At 43.0% G+C, this 21132-nt stretch overlaps 1 protein-coding gene across 1 annotated transcript in view; it reads left to right on the top strand.

Moving 5' to 3' along the window:
- The window catches only part of LOC115253434 (protein single-minded), a 69180-nt gene that overhangs the window by 12979 nt on the left and 35069 nt on the right, over nucleotides 1-21132 (top strand). Inside the window, exon 2 of the mRNA XM_029854913.2 lies at nucleotides 13196-13977. Coding sequence (XP_029710773.1) covers nucleotides 13196-13977 — 782 coding nt within the window. The remainder of the gene's footprint in view (nucleotides 1-13195; nucleotides 13978-21132) is intronic.

The following is a 21132-nucleotide window of genomic DNA, read 5'->3' as shown; positions in this document are numbered from 1 at the left end:
GGTGGAATTCTTGAAAGAAGTCTTAAAGGTATTCCTAAAGTAATTCATGGAAGGGAATTCTCGAAGGAATTCTTGAAGTTGTTTGAGGAATTCTTGTCGGATGTCTTGAAGGATTTCCCGGAGGAATTTGTGAAGGAAGAATTTCTGAAGGTATTTATTGAAAAATCCCTGGAGGTATTCCAAGAGTAATTTATAAAGGCATCCTTGGCCAAATTCCTTAACTTTTGACAGGAGTATTGGAGCATGTCTTGGAGAAATTCTTATCAGAGTTTCTGTCGGAATATGACTCGTGCATCTTGTTGCGTAAACTACTATTTAACCACTTAACCTAATTTACAGCACTTTTTTGTCTACTAGGGTACTACGTGAGCAATTCCAATTGGCAGCTTCTCTTGTACCATAGACTAATTTCAAGACCTCGATAAAGAAAACCATTAAATTATGTGTGTTCAGTCCGGTACCCAATAATATTCATTACCGTATATTTTTTTCCAAGTAAATTGCATTTTGTGTAAATTGTATTTAGCTTGTTACACCGATCTGACAGTAAAGGACCAAAAATAAATTACGTAAGGAATCGTCCATAAACTACGTCACGCGTTAAGGGGGGATGGGGAGCCTAGCAAAGTGTGACGACCCATACAAAAATTTCCCATACAAAAATTTCCCATACAAAAAGTGTGACATAGGAGGAGGGGGGTTTAAAATGGACAATTTTCACGTGACGTAATTTATGGACGTACCCTAATTAGGTACCGAGTATTGTTCACAATCTGCGAACTTGACTGCGGAAAAAATGCCGCCGCTTGTACTTTGTACAGCGCCTAAATGTATTCTATTCTAATTCTACTTGCTTCTGATTCGTTTGCGAAATGTCATGGGTTCAATTCCCGGCCTGCCTCGTTTTTTTACTATCAATTTGCTCCATGTAGAGTAAACAGGGGCAAAAGTTAGAGCGGGACAAGAATACGTTTAAAAATTTTGTTTTGCTTCTTTCGGGTGTTAACATAAGAATTTTTCACTCAAAGAGTTAGAAAAAATGATCAAGATTTCAAAAAGTTATAACAAAATTATAGGGTAAGAATTCAGTGTGGAGTGTTTTTGAGATTTTGTTTAAATTGTATATCGTATTTAAAATAGTGCTGGTAGTGTTCGTATGTGTTGTGCAGTTTTCTTCGTCAATGAGTTGTCAGGCAAGAGTAGGATAGTTTACCTTACTGCGCCGCCATACCTGCAGATTCCACAACCCACCACCAGAGGGAAAGAAGGATGCTGTTGGTAGCCCGAAAGGGGTGGCGATAAGGGAAAGCAAGATGGAAGGATTCTTTGAGAGATTGCTTAACGGACACGAATAGAGTAAAGTGGGGCAAAAGTTCGAGTGGGGCAAGAGTTTCTTTTGAAGCTTTTGAGCTCAATTCAAATTATTTCTTTCGGGTGTCAAGGTTGTTCGAAACCTTTTAGAAAAAGAGTCTTTCACTCCAAAAATTATGGAAATTGATCAATATTTCGAAAAGTTATAACAAAATGTTGGTTTTTGGTCAAAAAATTGTAACATGCCATGGTCCTTCCAACGCATGAAATGGAATTGTAATGAAATCGAATTCGATATTTTATTTTGAGGTGTAACTAGGCATATTTTGAAGATGCTTTAGCATGTATAACTTTTTGCAAAAAAGATTTGGAAATCATATTTTACACATAGTGGGGCAAAAGTTCGAATTGTGGGGCAAAAGTTCGAGTCATAGGGCAACTTTAGGTAAAAACCTAAAATTGTGTAAAATGTACATATGATCTCTAATAATGAAGAAATTAGTAAGAAAATTCGATCAGAGTTGAAAAAAAAAGTTGTTTTATCTGGATTTGGCGGAAAACTACTAATTTTTGGTGTATTAAATTTAACCTTGATTTGGGTAAAATCCAGATCGAACTTTAAAGTGTATTCCAGTTCCAACATCAAATATAAAGTGGTTTCAGATATTCATATTACCAAAGTGTCAAAATAGTGTGCTACGGTTAGCGAAATACCACAAACATTAGATTCGAACTTTTGCCCCAGTGGTGGGGCAAGAGTTCGAATAAAACACACACATACAAAAAGTGTTGTAACTCAAAATTGATAAGACATTTGGCGTTACTTTTTCAGCAAAATTTTAGCTCATGGGCAGTAGAATCATCACACGGTATTCATTTATTTTTATCAGCTTCGATTTTTTGATAAAAGTTGAATTTTCAACTAGGGTCGAACTTTTGCCCCACCTTACTCTACTATGTCTTGTGATCTCGGGTCACTACCCGAACAATAAAGGTCAGGGACTCAACTGCACTCCATTATGTTCATGATTGTGACTTACAAAAGAATCGCCAACCTGAAAGGTTGAAGTAGTGCGAAAGTTCCACACGTTTTATAAAGAAAGAGTTGAAGGATAAGTGAAAAGTGGCAAAGCGAAGAAGGACAACAGGTAATTTGGTCCGCTCAACACGCAGTTCAACAATAATGCCATACTTCGGTTTCACAGAACCCCGCTGTTTTGGACAGAACTTCGGTTCTGTAGGAGTTCAAGTGCCGCAAGCCCCCCCCCCCCCCCTAGGCCGCTGGAAGACCAGAAGGGCCTGTAAATGACGCCATTGCGTTGCTTCGCCATCCGGTAAGGCCACAGAAGAACCGACAGACACTAGCCGTGCACGTCGCCATCGTTGAAGACCTGGAGGAGTACACTGTGTGGTGGAGAAAGGTGGAAGGTAGAAGAAGGGGCCCCTAATAGATGAAAAGACAGGTTAGAGTAAATTAAGAATGTGGGAAAGTGCAGGGAGAAGAAGAGGCCGGAAGAGTCCGGGAATAAATGTGTGTAATAACGTAACATGACGTGAGTTTTTTGTACTACAGTGCGAAGATTCCCTGCCCGCGATTAACTGGTCAAGAATCATGCCGACCCTAAGATGTTGTTTCAGGGAGTCTCAGGAAGGCTCCTCTACTGAGCTAGTCGGCAGTTACACTTTGGTAACTAAAAGAGATTTGATAATTGAAGCTAATAATAAACCCCTCTTATTAAGCCTCGAGTTTGAGACTTGAGGAGGATAGCTGATTATCTCGGATAAACACAATGTTAGGCAACTCCACCGGCTCCGTTAGCGATAACCAATCATTCCTAGTCACGGTAATCATATAGTCGCATAACACCATAAATTGGAGGTCACCTGACTAGCGGACTCTTATCACTGGAATTGGCAGTCCGTTGTGTTAATCTTAGCCAATTGTGACAACCCGAATAGATTGTTTGTTGATTACTTTGAAGATGATGCAGCGCAGTTCGCTGGTTGCATAACTTGTAGGCGTGAACAATGTGCTGTTAAAATAGAAGGAAGTGAAACGGGTTTTCAGCCTCTTTTCCCTGATACAAAAGATCATAGAGCTACAACAGAATGTATTGTTACAACACGCTGAAATGAATGGTAGTTACCATGATTTCAATTGTTTAAAACGATAGAGTAACAACAGACCCTATGGTTTTCCATCATAGCATGTATTGTAAATGTCACTTTTACAATAGAAAATGGGGATTGTGCGATATTTGCCAGAAAACCATTCGCCAGAATGCCATTGGCCAGAAAGACATTTGCCAGAAAATACCATTTCCCAGAAAACCGTTTGCCAGAAAGAACCATTTCCCAGAAAACCATTTGCCAGAATGTACCATTCCCCAGAAATTTTCCAAAGTTCTCAATCCAGAAGTGTTCCCAATCTAATGATAATTTAAAAAAAATCTAATTGAAAAATAACTCGTGTTCTTTATTTGTTTGGGATCGATTAGCCCACAATAACGATTGTAAAAATGTAAAATTTTATTTTTGTTCTGATTTATATGCCAAAGTTAAATAAATTATCGGAACTGATGTAAGAGCAAACAAGAAATGATTTTAGAGTAACTTTTAAAGAAAAGCCTATAGTTTGAAGAAGGGCAAACCACTCTGAAACAAAAAAATGATGTGGAATCAAACCTTTTACTTCACAATAATTAAATCTGTTATGTTATTCAAATATTTTATTGCGCACAACAGCTTATTTTAACAATTAGTACATTTCCACAAATTTGTCTTGTGGAGAAATTGATCATGATGTGGATCCAATTGATCAAATATTATTTTGACGGAATTTGATCCATACTCATCAAAGATTTTCCTTTCTTCAACACATTCCCAGCTTTTACTGATATGGAATTTTTGGCTTTACTTATATTTTTCAAAGATTCCCTGCTTTCAATTGAAAGTAATTTTTTAAGCTTATTCTTGACAATAACAATAACATGATCCCTTTAAATAATAATTTTTGTGCCAAACAGAAAAATTATCCGGAATTGTTGATCACACACTTAAGTCAATCGAATATCATAAACAAAAACCTTTCGGAAGCAACGAGTGAAATACACAGAATCAATAACTCATGCGACGGTTTCACCTATACCATTAGCCTGACTGTCACTGCCCGAAAGCCATTACCATTAGGCCGAATATCACTTGATCAAATGCTATAAAAAGCTTGTTCTTGAGGAAATTAATTCTAATAATTCCAGCATAGTTTTTTCCTTCTTTTAATCATCTGCTGTTCTTTCTGGATGAACTTCTTACTTTATTTGCGCCATTTTATTTTTTGTCGTTTTCTCCTTTTATGCTGTTAAAATAATTGTTGAAGTTGGAGCTACTGTATTTTAACCATGAATCTTTCCTTCTTTTAAATATAGGAACAATAAACGGGTCTAAGATCTGTTTTTTTTTTCAATAATTAAACTGTTAGTTCCGCAATACCAGTATTACTTTATGGTTCTAACATAATCAACAATTTATTCCAAAAACTTGTCTTACAATGAAACTAGAAAGAACAGCCTGTGTTTAGAAGAAGGAAAAAATCACTATTTGAACTAGCCAAGTAACCACGGTGCTGAAGCCTTATTGCATGCAGATACACGGTGTATTCAGAACAATTATTACTTTACATGAACATTTAAGGTTGATTTAATGTGAAAATGGCAATTATGCGACTGAACTAAGATTATACCGGTATAATCTTAATCTTAATTTGATTTTATAATTGACCATTTCCACTTTAAATTAGCCTTAAAGTTGCATGTAAAGTAATGATTGCTCTAAATACATCGTATATCTGCACGCAAAAAGGCTTCAGCACCATGGTTTTTTTTTTATCTCTTTATTCGGGGATTTTCTGCCGTAGGCAGGTTCATCCCGGAGACACCATGGTTACTTGGGGAGATATTTGTTTAGTTGTATGTATAAAAATAGTGTTTTGCATCGAAACCGTTGATGTTCAACTAGTGAATTTTGCCTTCTTTTAAACATAGGCTGTTCTTAGTTAGTAAGACTAGATTTTGACATTAATTGTTGATTGTGGTAAAACAATACGGAAATATTAATATTGTAGAAGACGACACTGATTTTTCATTTGGGCCTAACTGACATTTTCGAGTTCTCTTCATCGATCCTCTCTTTGTGTTATCACAGAATGTGTATTGAGTTTTCCAAAGATTTTTTGGCTGAAATGCGAAGAAGACAACTGCATGTTGCTATAGAAACAAAAAGAATAATGATTTTGTTCGTTTTGTTCAAGTTATTAGCGAAAGAGAGAGTCGACGAAGAGAAATCGATCAAGTCAGTTAGGCCCTTATGAAAAATCATTGTCGAAGTATCAACTAATTATTGGAAAACCGAACAAATTTAAGAAACCGTTCCGATTCCTGTTCTATAATCACTGAATAGCGATTCGTGATCACCATTCTATCCATTGACCAATCGGCCTAATGTACTTCGGCCAGCAGTATTTTCACCATACCAGATGTTTGTGGACCTATGCACTTATTCCCTAGTTACATCGTAGTCTCGAGCTTAGTATCATACAGGCGTATCTGTAATGATCGATATCTCTTCATCGATTTTCTCTTTGCTTAATAACTACCGGTGGATCATTTCCAGTTGTTTTCGTTGTTCTAGTTCTAGTCGTTCTTTATCGAAACGAACCAAGAGATCATCCTAGCGGTGAACATATCAAATTTTTGTAAAAGATTGAAACTGACGACATTTTTTATGTTAATGGACTGAAATTAATTCTTAGGAAATGAATAAAATTTCTATTTGCCCGAAAGTACCATTTGCCAGAATTTAATATTTAATATTAAATTCTGGGGATTGGTACTTTCTGGCAAATGGTACAGTCGAGACTCTTATAAGATCACTGGTCGGGGGGCGCAATAGGAATCCGCTTAATAGGAGACTAAGAGCTTATGGGATTTCGGTATTTTGGGGGTGTGGCCTATTATCTCGGGTGTGTTAAGAGTTAACGCAATACTTTCTTCGGCAAAGTTTTAGGGCTTGATAAGATCTACCATTTAGAACTTTGGTTCATATGATTAGTTGGCAACTTGGCCGCTAGAGGGACCATCAACAATTTGATGCTAAATTGCACTACGGGAACCATATCAGGTTGTCCAGAAAACGTTACTATATGCGACAGCTCAAGGCCCTGATAATTTGGAAGGATAGTGTCTTCGGGAAAGTTGTTGGATACGCCAATAACTTACTGACGATGAGTTGCGAAGTTCGAAATTCTTCCACTGCGCGGCGCTAGTGAGCAAGTAAAATTTCAAAACCTCATATCTCAGAATCCCGATAACTTAGGAAGATGGTGTCTTCGGCAAAGTTGATCAGTATGACATGAACTTACATAAAAAAAACACTTGTTTCGCAATTCTGCCACTAGACGGCGCTAATGAACATGCAAATTTTAGAAATCTCATAGCTCAGAATCCTGATAACTTAGAAAGTTGGTGTCTTCGGCAAAGTTGATCAGTATGACATAAACTTACATAAAAATAAACACTTGTTTTAAAATTCTGCCACTAGGAGGCGCTAGTGAACTTGCTAATTTTAGAAATCTCATAGCTCAGAATCCTGATAACTTAGGAAGTTTGTGTTTTCGGCAAAGTTGATCAGTATGACACAAACTTACATAAAAATAAACATTTGTTTCGCAATTCTGCCACTAGGCGGCGTTTACAGGATTTTTTCGTCTTTTTTTACTTTTTTGGCGGTTTTTCGGCTTTGCATGTTCACTAGCGCGAGGGCTGCAAAACGGTGAGTCGATAAGGAGAGCGTCCAATATAGCTCTGGTCCTCACAAGTTCCTACCTCATGCTTCCACGGGTCAAGCGATGACAAAGACCGCCAGCTAAGAGTTGTGTGCTTAGCTGGTAGTGCAGCCTGGGCACTGTTGTCCTTCTGACTTCAGCTAGATTGAGGAGGTACGATCCGAGTGTCTGTTCACCAAGGAGGTGCGGCTCAAACAGCGTCTGTTCTGGCATCCAGCGGCTGAGTAAGAAACGCTGCACCACGCCCAGCTAGATCCAAGGTGGTAGCCCCATCAGCGTGGTCGTCCCAGTGTTGGTTGGGACGTTAAACAGAACTGGCACGATGGCCCTCCGGCGAGACAGGAGTGTTGGCGTAGGCCCAATAAGCCACCCGTAAAAATCCCCATTGCGAATAACATAGGAGAAAATACGACTCGATACAATCGGCAAAGACCCACGCGACGAAATAAGGACTACGATTGGAAACTTGGAACATGGAATTGCAAGTCACTAGGTTTCGCAGGATGTGACAGGATAATCTACGACGAACTACATCCCCGCAACTTCGACATCGTGGCGTTGCAGGAACTTTGTTGGACTGGACAGAAAGTGTGGAAAAGCGGGCATCGAGCGGCTACCTTCTACCAAAGCTGTGGCACCACCAATGAACTGGGAACAGGATTTATAGTGTTGGGCAAGATGCGACAACGTGTTATCGGGTGGCAGCCGATCAACGCAAGGATGTGCATGTTGAGAGTTAAGGGCCGTTTCTTCAACTACAGCATCATCAACGTCCACTGCCCACACGAAGGGAGACCCGATGACGAGAAAGAAGCGTTCTACGCGCAGTTAGAGCAAACATACGATGGTTGCTCGCCGCGTGACGTGAAAATCGTTGTCGGCGACATGAGCGCGCAGGTAGGAAGGGAGGAATTGTACAGACCGGTAATCGGGCGAAACAGCCTGCACGCCGTATCGAATGATAACGGCCAGCGATGCGTAAACTTTGCAGCCTCCCGTGGTATGGTAGTCCGAAGCACCTTCTTCCCCCGCAAAGATATCCATAAAGCCACCTGGAGATCACCCGATCAACAAACAGAAAATCAAATCGACCACGTTCTAATCGACGGTAAATTCTTCTCGGATATAACCAACGTCCGCACATACCGCAGTGCGAATATAGATTCGGATCACTACTTAGTCGCTGTATGCATGCGCTCAAAACTTTCGACAGTTATCACCACGCGTCGAAGTCGAACGCCGCGGCTCAACATCGAGCAACTTCGTAACGGAGAAGTGGCTCAAGACTACGCGCAGCAGTTAGCAGTGGCCCTACCTACGGAAGAGCAGCTTGGCGCAGCTACACTTGAAGATGGCTGGAGGGACATCCGATCCGCCATAGGTAGTACCTCGGCTACAGCACTAGGCTTCGCGACTCCGAATCACAGAAACGACTGGTACGACGGCGAATGTGAACAGTTGAAAAACGAGAAGAATGCAGCATGGGCGAGAATGCTGCAACACCGTACGAGAGCGAATGAGGCACGTTACAAACAGGCGCGGAACAGGCAGAACTCAGTCTTCCGGATGAAGAAGCGCCAGCAGGAAGAACGAGATCGCGAAGCGATGGAAGAGCTGTACCGCGCTAAGGACACACGAAAGTTCTACGAGAAGCTGAACCGCTCGCGCAGAGGCTTTGTGCCACAAGCCGACATGTGCCGAGATAATCACGGGAATATTCTCACGAGCGAGCGTGAGGTGGTCGAGAGGTGGCGGCAGCATTACGATGAGCACCTCAATGGCGACGTTGCAAGTACCGAAGGTGGCGTGGTAACAGATCTAGGAGTATGTGCACAGGACGAAAGACTTCCGGCCCCTGACCTTCAAGAGATTGAGGAGGAGGTTGGCCGGTTGAAAAACAACAAAGCCGCTGGAGCAGATCAACTACCAAGCGAGCTTCTAAAATACGGTGGAGAAGCACTGGTGAGAGCACTACACTGGGTCATTACCAAGATTTGGGAGGAGGAAGTATTACCGGAGGAATGGATGGAAGGTATCGTGTGTCCCATTTACAAAAAGGGCGACAAGTTGGATTGCGGGAACTATCGCGCGATCACACTACTGAGCGCTGCCTACAAGGTACTCTCCCAAATTTTATGCCGCCGTCTATCACCGATTGCAAGAGAGTTCGTGGGGCAATATCAGGCTGGATTCATGGGTGAACGCGCTACAACGGACCAGATGTTCGCCATCCGCCAGGTGTTGCAGAAATGCCGCGAATACAACGTACCCACACATCACTTGTTCATCGATTTCAAATCGGCGTATGATACAATCGATCGAGAACAGCTATGGCAGATTATGCACGAATACGGATTCCCGGATAAACTGATACGGTTGATCAAGGCGACGATGGATCGAGTGATGTGCGTAGTTCGAGTATCAGGGACACTCTCGAGTCCCTTCGAATCTCGCAGAGGGTTGCGGCAAGGTGATGGTCTTTCGTGCTTGCTGTTCAACATTGCTTTGGAGGGTGTAATAAGAAGAGCGGGGATAAACACGAGTGGGACGATTTTCACGAAGTCCGTTCAGCTGCAGAACTCTACGATCGAATAAAGTTCGCCGTAACACGAAGTTAACCATCTACAAAACGCTGATTAGACCGGTGGTCCTCTATGGGCACGAAACATGGACCCTACGTGCAGAGGACCAACGCGCCCTTGGAGTTTTCGAACGGAAGGTGTTGCGCACCATCTACGGCGGAGTGCAGATGGAAGACGGGACTTGGAGAAGGCGAATGAACCACGAGCTGCATCAGCTGCTGAGAGAACCAACCATCGTCCATACCGCGAAAATCGGGAGGCTACGGTGGGCGGGTCACGTCATCAGGATGTCGGATAGCAACCCGACTAAAATGGTTCTCGAGAGTCATCCGACCGGTACAAGAAGACGTGGAGCGCAGCGAGCTAGGTGGGTCGACCAAGTGGAGGACGATCTGCGGACCCTACGCAGAGTGCGGAACTGGAGACATACAGCCATGGACCGAGTGGAATGGAGGCGGCTACTATGTACAGCAGAGGCCACCCCGGCCTTAGCCTGACCGGTAAGGTAAGTATGTTCACTAGCGCCGCCTAGTGGCAGAATTGCGAAACAAGTGTTTATTTTTATGTAAGTTTATGTCACTCTGATCAACTTTTCCAAAGACACCAACTTTCTAAGTTATCAGGATTCTGAGCTATGAGATTTCTAAAATTTGTATGTTCACTAGCGCCGCCTAGTGGCAGAATTGTGAAACAATTGTTAATTTTTATGTAAGTTTATGTTATTCTGATCAACTTTGCCAAAGACACCATCTTTCTAAGTTATCGGGGGGAGCGACACTAGTTTTGCTGAGCCGAAAAACCGCCAAAAAATCGAAAAAAGACGAAAAACCCGGTAAACTCCGCCTTGTGGCAGAATTGCGAAACAAGTGTTTATTTTTATGTAAATTTATGTCATACTGACCAACTTTTCCGAAAACACCAACTTCCTAAATTATCAGGATTCTGAGCTATGAGATTTCTAAAATTTGAATGATCACTAGCGCCTCCTAGTGGCAGAATTTTAAACCAAGTGTTTATTTTTATGTAAGTTCTTGTCATTCTGATCAACTTTTCCAAAGACACCAACTTTCTAAGTTATCGGGGGGAGCGACACTAATTTTGCCAAGCCGAAAAACCGCCAAAAAAATCGAAAAAAGACGAAAAAACCCGGTAAACGGCGCCTAGTGGCAGAATTGCGAAACAAGTGTTTATTTTTATGTAAGTTTATGTCATACTGACCAACTTTGCCGAGAACACCAACTTCCTAAATTATCAGGATTCTGAGCTATGAGATTTCTAAAATTTGAAAGATCACTAGCGCCTCCTAGTGGCAGAATTTTGAACCAAGTGTTTATTTTTATGTAAGTTCTTGTCATTCTGATCAACTTTTCCAAAGACACCAACTTTCTAAGTTATCGGGGGGAACGACACTAGTTTTGCCAAGCCGAAAAACCGCCAAAAAAATCGAAAAAAGACGAAAAAACCCGGTAAACGGCGCCTAGTGGCAGAATTGCAAAACAAGTGTTTATTTTTATGTAAGTTTATGTTATACTGATCAACTTTGCCGAAGACACCAACTTTCTAAGTTATCAGAATTCTGAGCTATGAGATTTCTAAAATTTGTAAGTTCACTAGCGCCTCCTAGTGGCAGAATTTTGAAACAAGTGTTTATTTTTATGTAAGTTTATGTCATACTGATCAACTTTGCCGAAGACACCAACTTCCTAAGATATCGGGATTCTGAGATATAAGGTTTTGCAAATTTACTTGCTCACTAGCGCCGCCCAGTGGAGGAATTTCGAACTTCGCAACTCATCGTCAGTAAGTTATTGGCGTACCCAACAACTTTCCCGAAGACACTATCCTTCCAAATTATCAGGGTCTTGAGCTGTCGCATATCGTAACGTTTGCTTGACAACCTGATATGGTTCCTGTAGTGCAATTTAGCATCAAATTGTTGATGGTCCCTCTAGCGGCCAAATTGCCAACTAATCTTATGAACCAAAGTTCTAAATGGTAGATCTTATCAAGCCCTAAAACTTTGCCGAAGAAAGTATTGCGTTAACTCTTAACACACCCGAGATAATCGGCCACACCCCCAAAATGCCGAAATCCCATAAGCTCTTAGTCTCCTATAACGCTCACCCCTGTCTAGTAGGAGTTCGTTTAATAGGAGTCCGTTTAATAGGAATTCGTTTAGTAAGAGACTCGACTGTACTTTCGGGCAAATGGTATTCTGGCAAATGGTACATTCTGGCAAATGGTTTTCTGGCGTTTGTCATTCTGGCGAATGGTTTTCTGGCGAACGGTTTTCTGGCAAATATCGCACAATCGAAAATGGGGGTTGTTATGTATCTTTACCATAAAAAAATCCAAATTTTCTGGAGCAAATTCAAGTCAACTACCATTCAATTTATGGTGTTTTTATTATTGAAATCTCTAGTGCCATTCATTTTATTGTGCACATATTGTAAATCCAATACATAACTTTAAGCAGGAAAATACGTACACAATATGATTTGTTGTTGAACAATCAACTTTATCATTATTCAATGGAAGTTTATGGCGATTTTATTGTATATTTTTATCAGGGTTTGGTCCTAGCAATGGCTATGAATATATTTATTTTATAATTTATATAGGTTGAGAAGAGTGAGAAATTAGTAAGACGCCGTCCATAAACTATCTAGATTCATTTTTAACAGAACAAAATACTTAGCCCAAAAAGATTTGAAGAAGTTTCTGTAAAGTGTAAGTCACTACTAATGTGTAATATAATCTCGAAATTAGTATTTGTTTCATATCAAAATTCATAAATCCGTTAAAAAAAAGATAAAAATTCGGACTTTCCTCTCTTAAAACAATGCACATAACAGAATTTAATAGTCAGGATTTCCTTTCATAATCCTTGAAGTGATGAATTGCGTCAATACCGAAGCAACCACGACTGGCGGAAAATGCCTCGTGGGTAAAATTCACTCTTCCCTTCCCAACTCGTCCACTCCATCCAGTGTTCAGCAATCCCTCAAATCCACCCCAAAAACAACCAGATTCATGGTGGCCTACGCTTCTTGTTATTTCAAGCTCACTGGAAGCACCACCAAACGTATGCTTTCCTTCTTCCGACGAGGCTCACACGCTCATCCCACGCTTCATCGCCACACTTCCTTCCTGCTGAGCTCGCTAATAGGGTCCTGCCGGGTTTTTCCTCTATAATGCCATGCCAGTGGTGCAGTAACAACAAAAGGGGGAAATAATAGGCGAACAAAGTGATAAAAATTATGCTGACAAATAAAAACACATTCTGAAGTGGATCACAGTAGTCGTCTGCCTTTCCTATTATACAGAGGGCTTCCTTTAATGACGAAGCAAGCCATGGATGACAATGCTGTGATGGAAACCACTTAGCGTGCTGCGCTGCTGCCGTCGTCCGCCGGTTGCTGAGATTGTTTTCCTTTCTAATTATTTCCTCTCGTTTTCGCAGGCCTGGGGGAAGCCTGGGGCTCACAGCACATACCGACCAACCCCCGTGACATGGCCATCAAAGAGCTGGGCTCTCATCTGCTGCAGACCCTGGATGGGTTCATCTTCGTAGTGGCCCCCGACGGCAAGATAATGTACATCTCCGAGACGGCGTCGGTTCACCTGGGCCTCAGCCAGGTGGAACTGACGGGTAACTCCATCTACGAGTACATCCACAACTACGACCAGGACGAGATGACATCGGTCCTCTCGCTGCAACCGAACATGTTTGGACCGCCGGGACCTCCCCCACCTCCGCCTCCACCTCCCCCTACAACCGCCAATGCAACCGTGGCCATCATAACTCCCCTCCTACCGAATGTTGAACCGACCATCGTCGTCAGTCAAGGACCAACATCAGACTCACCTCCACAAACCATGAGTTGTCCCCCCTCGATATCGCCCAGCCTTAGTATACCTCCCACATCCGTACCGCCGCACTTGGGTCCACCTCCCCAGGTGCCACCCGGACATTCACCCTCGGTCGGCCAAATACCCCCGCCTCACCTCACCCCAAACATCCCATCGACCACGCCGAACCACCTTCAACAGCAGCATCACCACCCGCCTCCTCCGCAGCACCATCATCATCCTCCCCATCATCATCATCACCATCACCACCACCACCATCATCATCCCTTCAACCAGCAGTCGCAAACAATCGAGATCGAGCGGACGTTCTTCCTACGGATGAAGTGCGTGCTGGCGAAGCGGAACGCCGGTCTCACCACTTCCGGATACAAGGTGAGTCCTAGTCTCTCTCTATCTGTATTATTATTCCGTTACAAGATGGGCTCGAGTGTTTTGATTCGATTATGTCCTTTATAGCAGTGCGCATTTTCCGCGGGTGGGATTTATCGATCGCACTTGGTTTCGAACGTGGTGGTGTGCTGGGATTTCTGTATTCGATATTATTGGTTTTAAATACACATGTCTTGTCTTGAAATCCCACTTCAACATTGCATCAGAACTTTAGGCAAACAAATTTCCAGAAGCAAGCTTCAAACAACAGTACACTTTTTATTTTGTTCTTGCTCAGTTGTAAAAAGCTTAATATAAGAAGACCAGGTGCGATGGTTTTGTTTACGACGAGATTTGTGCGCTTAAAATTTTGAGTAGGTGCCAAAGTCGGCCATTGTGGTGGCCATTTTGGGATTCTAACAAGTCTGTCCTTAAAGACAAACCTCTTGAAATCCCGCTTCAACAGTGCAAAATATGGAATGTGTAATTGTAACTGGGGCGAAACCACGACTTTAATTATAGATTGTTGGAATACTGAAAGCATACTAGGGGTACTCACTAAACAGATTAAATTGGCTTCTTTAACTATGTTGAGATAATTCAATATTCTGAATCTGCATGTCAAACTGAGCCGAAATCCAAATTTTCATGAATTTTGGTGCTCGGGAACCTATTTAAAAATCAATTTGAAGTTTGTATGGGAGCGATTTGTCGAATCACCCCTCGTCGCAGTTTGTACTGGGCGGAGCTGTCAAACAGTTGCTCAGCTGTCAAAAGGTGATTTCAAAAAATCTCTTTGAAATTGGGTTTAGGTACCAAAATAAAGTTCTAAAAATCTGAAAAAAATCATAGCGGCTCAGAAAAAGGTGCTCTTTTGTATAAAATCAAAAAATCACTTCATTTTTCTTAATTTAAAAACCCAATTGCTGCGTAAGCCATGATTTTCTGCTTATTTGAAATGTTTCATGATTTTGCGAATGAAATAATCAAAGATTGCCTTGGTGATCGCGACGTTTAATCAGTTAACGCTGTTAAGTGAATCCCCCTAATATGTTAAAGAGGGCAGGCTAAGTTCCAGTTAAAATATACTTACTTGATACTTGATGAGCTACAATTCGGTGAGTCTACACCGAATGAAGTATCTGCCTCCATTGGTCTCGGTCCTGAACCAATCGCTTCTAGTCGCCCTGAACGTTTAGTGTCCACCCATACTTTATTGTCGTGATTTTAGCTTGTCGTTCCTTCGGCATACGAGCTACGTGCTTAGCCCACCGCAGCCTGCCGTGTTTTATTCGCTTCACTATATCCATCTCTTTATATACTTGGTATGGTACAACAGATCGTAGTTCATGCGACGCCGCCAAATGCCATCCTCCAGTTTCCCGCCGAGTATTGTTCGCAGCACTTTACGTTCGAAGACTCCAAAGGCTCTCCGTCGCACGAATCAGTCTAATCAGCTTCACCGGAAAACCATGTTCGATCATTATCTGCCGTAACTCGTTTCGCTTCACTGAATCGTACGCCGCCTTGAAATCAATAAACAGATGATGGGTCTGCAAGTTGTTCTCCCGAAATTTATCGAGAATCTGTCGCGGGGTAAAACCATCTGATCCGTCGTTTATTGGCCCTCACGAAAACCCGCCTGGTATTCGCCGACGAAGGACTCCTCAATCGGCTTCAGCCTGTGAAACAAAATTCCGGACAAAATTTTGTACGCTGAATTGAGAAGTGTTATTCCTCTGTAATTTGCGAACTTCAGGCGATGCCCTTTCTTGTAGGGAAAATGAAACCATCCAACAAACTAGCAGGCAATTTCTTCCTCTTCCCATATCATCAACATAATACGGTGTAAGAGTTTATACAGCTGCCCACTGCTGTGCTTGAGAAGCTCGTCCTTCCCAGCAGCCTTGTCGTTTTTCAGTCCTCTAATGGCTGTATTGACCTCGTCTAGCGTTGGAGGTTCCACTTGCTCCGTGGATAGACTTTCACGCTTGTCCAGCTTCCGGTGATAGCCAGTAACCGCGCTATCTGCTTAAAACCGCTGGATGTAGAAACGCATCGATCGTTGATTCCTAGAGTTCGACATGGTTGATAAGCGAGCTCGAATTCTACTTACTACGAGATAGTTATCTGAGTCGATGTTGGAACCCCTAAAAGTTTTAACACCAATGACGTCCGAGAAATGTCGACTATCTACCAGCACATGGTCGATTTGGTTGAGAACTTCGCCATTTTGGTGTCGCCAGGTATGTATGTCTGCGGATATCCTTGCGAGCAAAGTAGGTGCTACTAATGGCCCCCTACCAGCAGCAAAGTTGACTAATCTCGGGCCGTTGTCGTTCGTAACGGAGTGAAAGCTCTCCGTACCGTTGATTGAACGGAAAAAGTCAGTGAAAACATAAAGCCAGTAATGATTTCAGATATGACTTGCACCCTCAAGGTTATATGCGTTCTAAGTTCCAACTGCACAGCAAATATCAAGAACTGATACCACGTGCACAGCAATTGGACCTTCCCGCTAGTAAGGCCTTATCAGCCAGCACACAGAAGGACGTGCCGACATGGGGCCTCCACCTGCCCCGACCTTGCCGGGGACCCCATCCCAACCGCTCGGTTCCAACCCAGTAGACCGACGCCACGACAGCACCGCTACCGGGATGTTCTCCTCACGGCCACTTAATCGCTGTATAGGTCGATTCCGACCGCAGCGCACCAGTATGATCTACGTAGCCAACTCTGAACCTTTGGACCAATTCTTGAATTTCATCTGAACTAGCTGAACTAGCGAGTCCACGCGCCACCTCCTCTGTAGCCGCAGGCGATGTGAGTGATAGCCGGCATTCCAGCCAAACTCATCCCTACACTTCCTCTGGACAAGATTGTCCGGAGTTGTGTCCTCCCCGCATGTGGCAAGCATGCGGTCACGCATTGTGCGAAAACGCGGGCACACGAACAAAACGTGTTCCGCCTTTTCCTCTAAACCAGCACAAGCCGGACATTCGGGAGAACCCGCATGACCGAAACGATGTAGATACTGTCAGAAGCTATCATTGCTGGAAAGGATCAGAGTCAGGTAGAATGTTATTTCCCCCATGGTGCCTGCTAGCCCAACTTCTACTCTCGGGATCAAGCATGGAACCTTGGTGGACTTATGTGAAAGCACTTCCGACCCACCTCTGTGTTGTAAACTAGTACTCGATTCTGGAAGTAACTTCCGAGAATCTTGTACAGGTATCCGGGTACGCGTTCCTTACATCCAGAGTCACTACTGCACAGTAACGAATCCCCGTCCTTTTGTGATGGAGCGCTATCTCGGCTGTTTTTGTAACCGATAGGATAGCGTCTACGGTCGACCTCCCCTTCCGGAATCCGAACTGGTTGCTCGAGACACCATTTACACCCTCGGTGTGTCTCAACATTCTGTTGAGGATGATCTTTTCGAGCACCTTCCCCGCCGTGTCGATCAAGCATATTGGTCTATATGTCGTCGGGTCTCCGGGAATCAGTGTAAACTGCTCGATCGACCACTACGGATATGCATAACAGCTACAGATAAAGATCTTGTTTACTTTGGAGACCACGAAGCACTTGTAGGTAGTAAACACCAACACCTGCCGTTGCAAGCAGGTACTCGATATATCGATATATCGACCCATATGGGTCCGCCAGATGGCAATATCCGTCCCCCACTCAGAAACTGCCTGACAAAGCAGTTCGTGGGCTGCGTCACAGTGCTTCAGGTTCAGCTTCGTTAACGGCACTGTGATTTGTCAGCTACGGCTCTCTGAAGGTCGTGCACCTTGGACCCTCCCATTGGGAGCTTGCTGTTCACGGATTTCCCGGAACAAATCGAACACGTGGGTGGACCAATACAGCCTTGTGCCTTATGGACTTCGCCTCGTCTTCACAGTTTGCTCCTGTCAGGGCCTATGCAGTACCCTGACTTGTGTCCTGGTTCCAGACACCTGAAGCAAACCTTCGGTGGCTCGTGCAAGGTCAGTTGGCATACTGACCAGCCCACCTTGTGGTTCCCTATTTTAACGGATTTTTTTTGCGTCCACCACAGGTAGCTGTACCAAGGCTACCTGTGTCCCTGCCGGCCTTTTTCGTTGCCGAAAGGCTGCAGTGACCACCTGCACCTGGCACTGTTGCCGCAAGTGCCCCAACGAGCTCTTCTGTGTCCGTGATCTCATCTTGGCTCTTCACCGTCAGAATAGCCTCCGCTGTAAAAGCCCTCACCTCGAGACCCTCGCCAAGGATCTCTTCCGGCAGGCATTTGTGCGTTCCTGGTCACGCTTGAGCTCGAGCTTGAGATCATTTCATCCGGTACGAGTACGTCTAATGCATCAGGTATCAGAAGGCCGGCTCCAGAGGCACTTTATCCTCCATTTGGGACATTTGTGCCATCGCCAAAATAATAGCCTATTTCATCATCTACCTGAGGGAAAAGGAAGGAAATAACGATAAGGATGGAGATAAGGACAGGTAGGGAAATAGGAAAAGTACCCTGGAAGAGGATACTAACGCATTAGCTACCACAATGGGCTCAAACAGCGCCCTGAAAAGTCCACTGTAATAACGCATACAGCGAAAGAGAGCCTATAGCTTTTTACCACAGCGAGTTAAGAACATCAGAATATCCTGAAGATTCAGGTACCTGATGTAATCTTGTACCGAGTTTTCGAACCCTCTAAGCAGAATACCCTCTTCGAATGAGTGCAATCAGTTTCGTACCTTTTAAAAGGTACGAAACTGATAACACTTATCTGAAGTAAGTTTCACTTAATAATAATTGTTTACCGAATACTCGGAAACGCAGTTGCGCAAAAATTGGACAGTTACATATCAAATGATACGAAGTTCCATAATCGCATTCACAGTTATGACATGCAAATGAATCAGCTTGCTAAATATTCGCCATGTGATAGCTGAGTCGGCAGTGGCCAGTCAATACTTTGACCAGAATGTTGCAATTCTGCTTTGACAGATTTGTTAGATACTTCGCCACCCTTGGAGATGGCTCAGTATAATACAATTTGGCTTGACGATATGACCCCAAACTATTCCAGTATTGTCTGTGTTGAGTGGCAGCCCAGGTGTGAATCTGAAGCTTTACCCAACACTTCGATATCGGAATAGCTGGCTCAGGACCAATGATGTCATGTGATGCTCAAGTGCGAGCTAACTCATCAGCCAATTCATTTCCAGCGATGGAAGAATGGCCAGGTACCCATACAAGGTAAACAGCGTTTGCTGAATTCAGCTCTTCGATTTGAGTTCGACAAGCGATAACTATCTTCGACCTAGAGTTGGCCGAAGCAAGTGCTGTAATAGCAGCCTGGCTATCTGAACAGAAGTATATTACTTTGCCCAGTACGTGCTGCTGAAGTGCTGAATGCACTCCGCACATAAGAGCAAAGATTTCGGACTGAAAAACGGTGCAGTGTCTACCAAGTGAGTAAGATTGATTCAGCCTTAGCTCACGAGAATAAACACCAGCACCTGCTCAACCTTCGAGAAGGGAGCCATCAGTGTAACATGCGATGCAGTCTGAAATACTTCTTTCCAGATATCCAGATGTCCACTCTTCCCGGGAAGGGAATATCGTGGAAAATGTCCTATATGTGAAATTACAAGCAATTGTAAAATCACTTGGAGCAAGCACAACTTTGTCCCAATTCATCAAAAGTGGAAACAACGAGGTGTGAGTCGATGTGCGATTCACAGGAGTTTCCTCTAGTAGACCGAGTACCCGTAGACGGTAAGTGCAAGAAAGTGCTTCTTGTTTGAGATGAATGTGTTGTGGAGCAACGTCAAAGAGAACTTCGAGCGCTGCCGTGGGAGTTGAAGAGACCGCTCCGGACATCGCCATCTTTGGAGATGGCCTAACTTTGATGGGATCGTTCTCATTTCGACCTTTTGCCACCACACAAGACATCCATAGGCCAATATTGACCGAACAACAGTTGTGTAGATCCATTCGATATACTTGGGTTTTAGAGCCCAAGTTGTACCAAAGGTTCGCCAGCATTGCCCGAAAGCCATACAAGCTTTCTTGATTCTGAACTCAATGTGAGGTGTCCAGGAAAGCGGTCACATTGATTTCACAATCAAAAAGACGCAAAGGTCGAACACCATTACGGTTTCGCTTTTCCGTGAAACAATCAATAGATGTTTACTCGGATTTGCCGAAAGGCCATATTGGCGACACCAACCCTCAACTACCTGAAGAGCGTTTTGCTTCGGGTCGAAAAGGGTGCTGATGCGCATACCGACTAACAATTTTAGGTAGTCGTCGGCAAAACCATAAGTAGGAAAACCGCTATTATTGAGTTGTCTCGATAGCGTATCTGCTACGAGATTCCACTAAAGTGGCGATAAGACTCCCCCTTGGGGGCATCCACAAACACTCAATTTCCTAATCGCTGCTTGACGCAATGTCGTGAAGAGATGTCGGTTTTTGAGCATTTGGTGAATCCAATCAGAAATCTTTTCCCATAGTAAATCCTATGCAATCTTTGAACCACTTGCGCTAAATTATAGTATCACCGATTGCACTGAAATTTTGTACAGTTCATATGGTACCTAAATGGAATCCAAAAAGTCGACTGGAGCGAGGATTTATTTTTTCCATACAAGCGTGTCTCATGCTAAGGTACACCTGCCAAAATGGTGCAAGATCCTATTGGTATAAATTTCTTAATTCAAAACTATTCAAACCTCAAAAATACTGCAAAAATTAGAAAGTAGTGAAATCTGCTTTTTCAACATTTAAATGAAAAAAAAAACAATTAATTACAATACTATTAGAATACCCTATATTAACAATTCTGTAAGAAATAAATTCAGGAATCCCGAAAGAAACACCTTTTGGAAGTTTACAGAATTTGTGGTCATTTATATTTAACCAAATTATTCACAAAATTGTAATTTCGTCTTATCACAATTACCTTATTACGTTCTATGTTTTCTAATTTACATTTTTCCGTAAGGCCCGTAATGAGCACCTCTTGAAAAAAGTTTCCACATAATAAATAGCTACACTTCCTCCGAAGAAACGTACAGGATTCAGAACGTCCTCAGCCATGCCTACGCATACTAATGAAACCCCTTCATTGTGCATCCTTAGGTTGCAACTGCACCATCTCTCCGGTAGAT

The sequence above is a fragment of the Aedes albopictus genome, chromosome 1 (genome assembly GCF_035046485.1).
Source record: "Aedes albopictus strain Foshan chromosome 1, AalbF5, whole genome shotgun sequence".
NCBI lineage: Eukaryota > Metazoa > Arthropoda > Insecta > Diptera > Culicidae > Aedes > Aedes albopictus.
The sequence above is the reverse complement of the archived record's forward strand: the minus strand, read 5'-3'. Positions and strand labels throughout refer to the sequence as shown.